The sequence below is a fragment of the Gaeumannomyces tritici genome (assembly GCF_000145635.1).
Source record: "Gaeumannomyces tritici R3-111a-1 unplaced genomic scaffold supercont2.2, whole genome shotgun sequence".
Lineage (NCBI taxonomy): Eukaryota > Fungi > Ascomycota > Sordariomycetes > Magnaporthales > Magnaporthaceae > Gaeumannomyces > Gaeumannomyces tritici.
The window spans coordinates 6,900,363-6,902,435 of record NW_008804546.1 but is presented as its reverse complement, the minus strand read 5'-3'; the positions used below and the strand labels follow the sequence as shown (position 1 = coordinate 6,902,435).

At 35.8% G+C, this 2,073-nt stretch overlaps 1 protein-coding gene across 1 annotated transcript; it reads right to left on the bottom strand.

The window, feature by feature from the left end:
* Positions 1-1,728: 1,728 nt before the first annotated feature.
* GGTG_04886 (hypothetical protein) lies at positions 1,729-2,061 on the bottom strand (the record flags this gene model as incomplete). Its single annotated transcript, XM_009222684.1, has 1 exon — positions 1,729-2,061. A coding segment is annotated over one exon (333 nt), but the record flags the coding sequence as incomplete, so codon positions are not given.
* Between the last annotated feature and the right edge of the window lie 12 nt (positions 2,062-2,073).

Genomic DNA, 2,073 nt, shown 5'->3' with positions numbered 1-2,073 from the left:
ACAAAAAATATAACTAGCGAATTACCGGCGTTTTTTTAACGAAAAGGAAAAATACTAACAATAACAGCAAAAAATGGTTTTTTAATAAAATTTTTAATTCCAGGAAAACGCGGGAAAGTTTTTAGTACAAAATTAAATAACTTGCATTTTACGCCCTAATTTAAAAACTTTGCCGCAATTTCGAAAAAGCAAACGATTGCATCCGGAACTTTTACCGTTTGCACCCAAATAAATCCGGATTACCAAATTAATAATACAAATTAAAAGCGGTACAATTTGTACAAAAAATAACGGGCCCAACGTTCCGCTAGCGTTAAAAGCAATAAATACCAAAACGCAAAAGCCGCCCAAAAAAAGCTTAATTATTATTAGCACAATTTTTTATCGGGATTTTAGCTTAAAAATAACGTACCGTACGCCGGCAATACGCAAACGGTAAGCCAAAATTAACGCGGAAAAACGGCGCCATAACGCTAAATTATTATTGCGCGCCAAAACGCGTTAAAGCGCGCAAAAAACAAATATGCGCCCGGAAATACCCAAACGCCGCGCTAGCCAAACTTTAAAACCAAACCAAAAAAAAACGACCAAACGCCGCGCTTAAGCATTATTATTTTTAAATTTTAAAAATTTATTTTTCGAAAATAACGATAAATCGTTAACGGTTTGTTCGTTGCTACCCGCTTTTATTACAATAACCTTTTCCATTTTGCTTTCCAAAAACGATAACGATAACGAATTGCTAACGGTTTGCCCGCCGCTACCCGCCCCCAAAAACAATAACGAAAAAAAAAATTACTTTTTTCCCGGTATATTTACCAATTTTTTTCGGGAAAAAAAAAATAGCCAAAAATTTATATTGGGCAAAAAATATTATTTTAAAAAATTGGTTAAAACAACCCCCCGTTACAAACAAAAAATTCCAACGCGTTGCTAAATATGCGGTATTGTTCCAATCGTTTCCGTTTTCGGCAATAACCGCAAATTATATGGCACATACAACTTCGTAATATTTTTAAATATAAACTTTTTTAACGGCATACCAAATTGTATATTTTAAATTGCTAAAAAAAAGCCGCACTTTCGCCCGGTCCTTTTAAGCCGGAAAACGAAAAAAATGGTAACGAAATTAAGTGCTAGCCGATAAAATAGCGATAGCGCGTTGCTAATACGCCAAAATAACGAAAAGGGCGGGCTAAAGCTAACGTTAAAACTTTATAAAAAAAAAATAAAAGCAAAACGCAAAAACGCTAGCAAAACGTTTATTTAGCGCCGGTTTTAAAGGCTATTTATGCAATAAAAGCGCCGTTCGGCGGCGTTAGCGGTTTCGAAACCACGCATAAAATGGGTGCACATGCGCGCAGCACGCGCGCAAATATTCGCCGACAAAATGTACACGTTTTTAACAACGCCGGTAAAATTTAAAAGGACCGGCGTTTCGTTATTAATACGAAAAAAGCCTTTGTAAGCGGCGGCCAAACGTTTAAAATTGCAAAGGTTTTTTTTTATGTAAAAAAGCGGTTGCGAACCAAAACGTTAGCAATGCGCCGGCGAACTTTAATTAATAAAACGCACTTTGTTACAATTATTTTTCCGATTTTAACATTAATAGCATCGAACGTTTGGATAAAATTGCAACCCGTTATCGTTGCGCTAAAGCTTTAAACCCGGGCTTACGCAATAAAAATTTTAAACAAAATGCATTAAGCCCAAAATGTTATTTTTGTATTAATTAATTAACGTGCAAAGCGTTAAGAAGCAAATAACGGCGCGAAGCGGATAGCGCGTTACCGTACCGGCGCGAATTTCGCGGGCGTTTATATTATTAATTAATATAACGGAAAAAAACGAAAAGGGAACGAAATAACGATAAAAATACAAAGCAACGATAGCGTTAAACCGGCGGATTAAAAAATTGTAATAGTAAAAATGGTAATAGTAATTAAAGGAAAAAGTTAAACAAACGTAACGCAAAACGGGGAAAAAATTAAAAAAACGGCGAAAAAACGCTAACGCAACGCGGGAATTTCGCTTTGGAAAAGCGGTAAGCAAAACATTGCAAGCCCGTGCGCA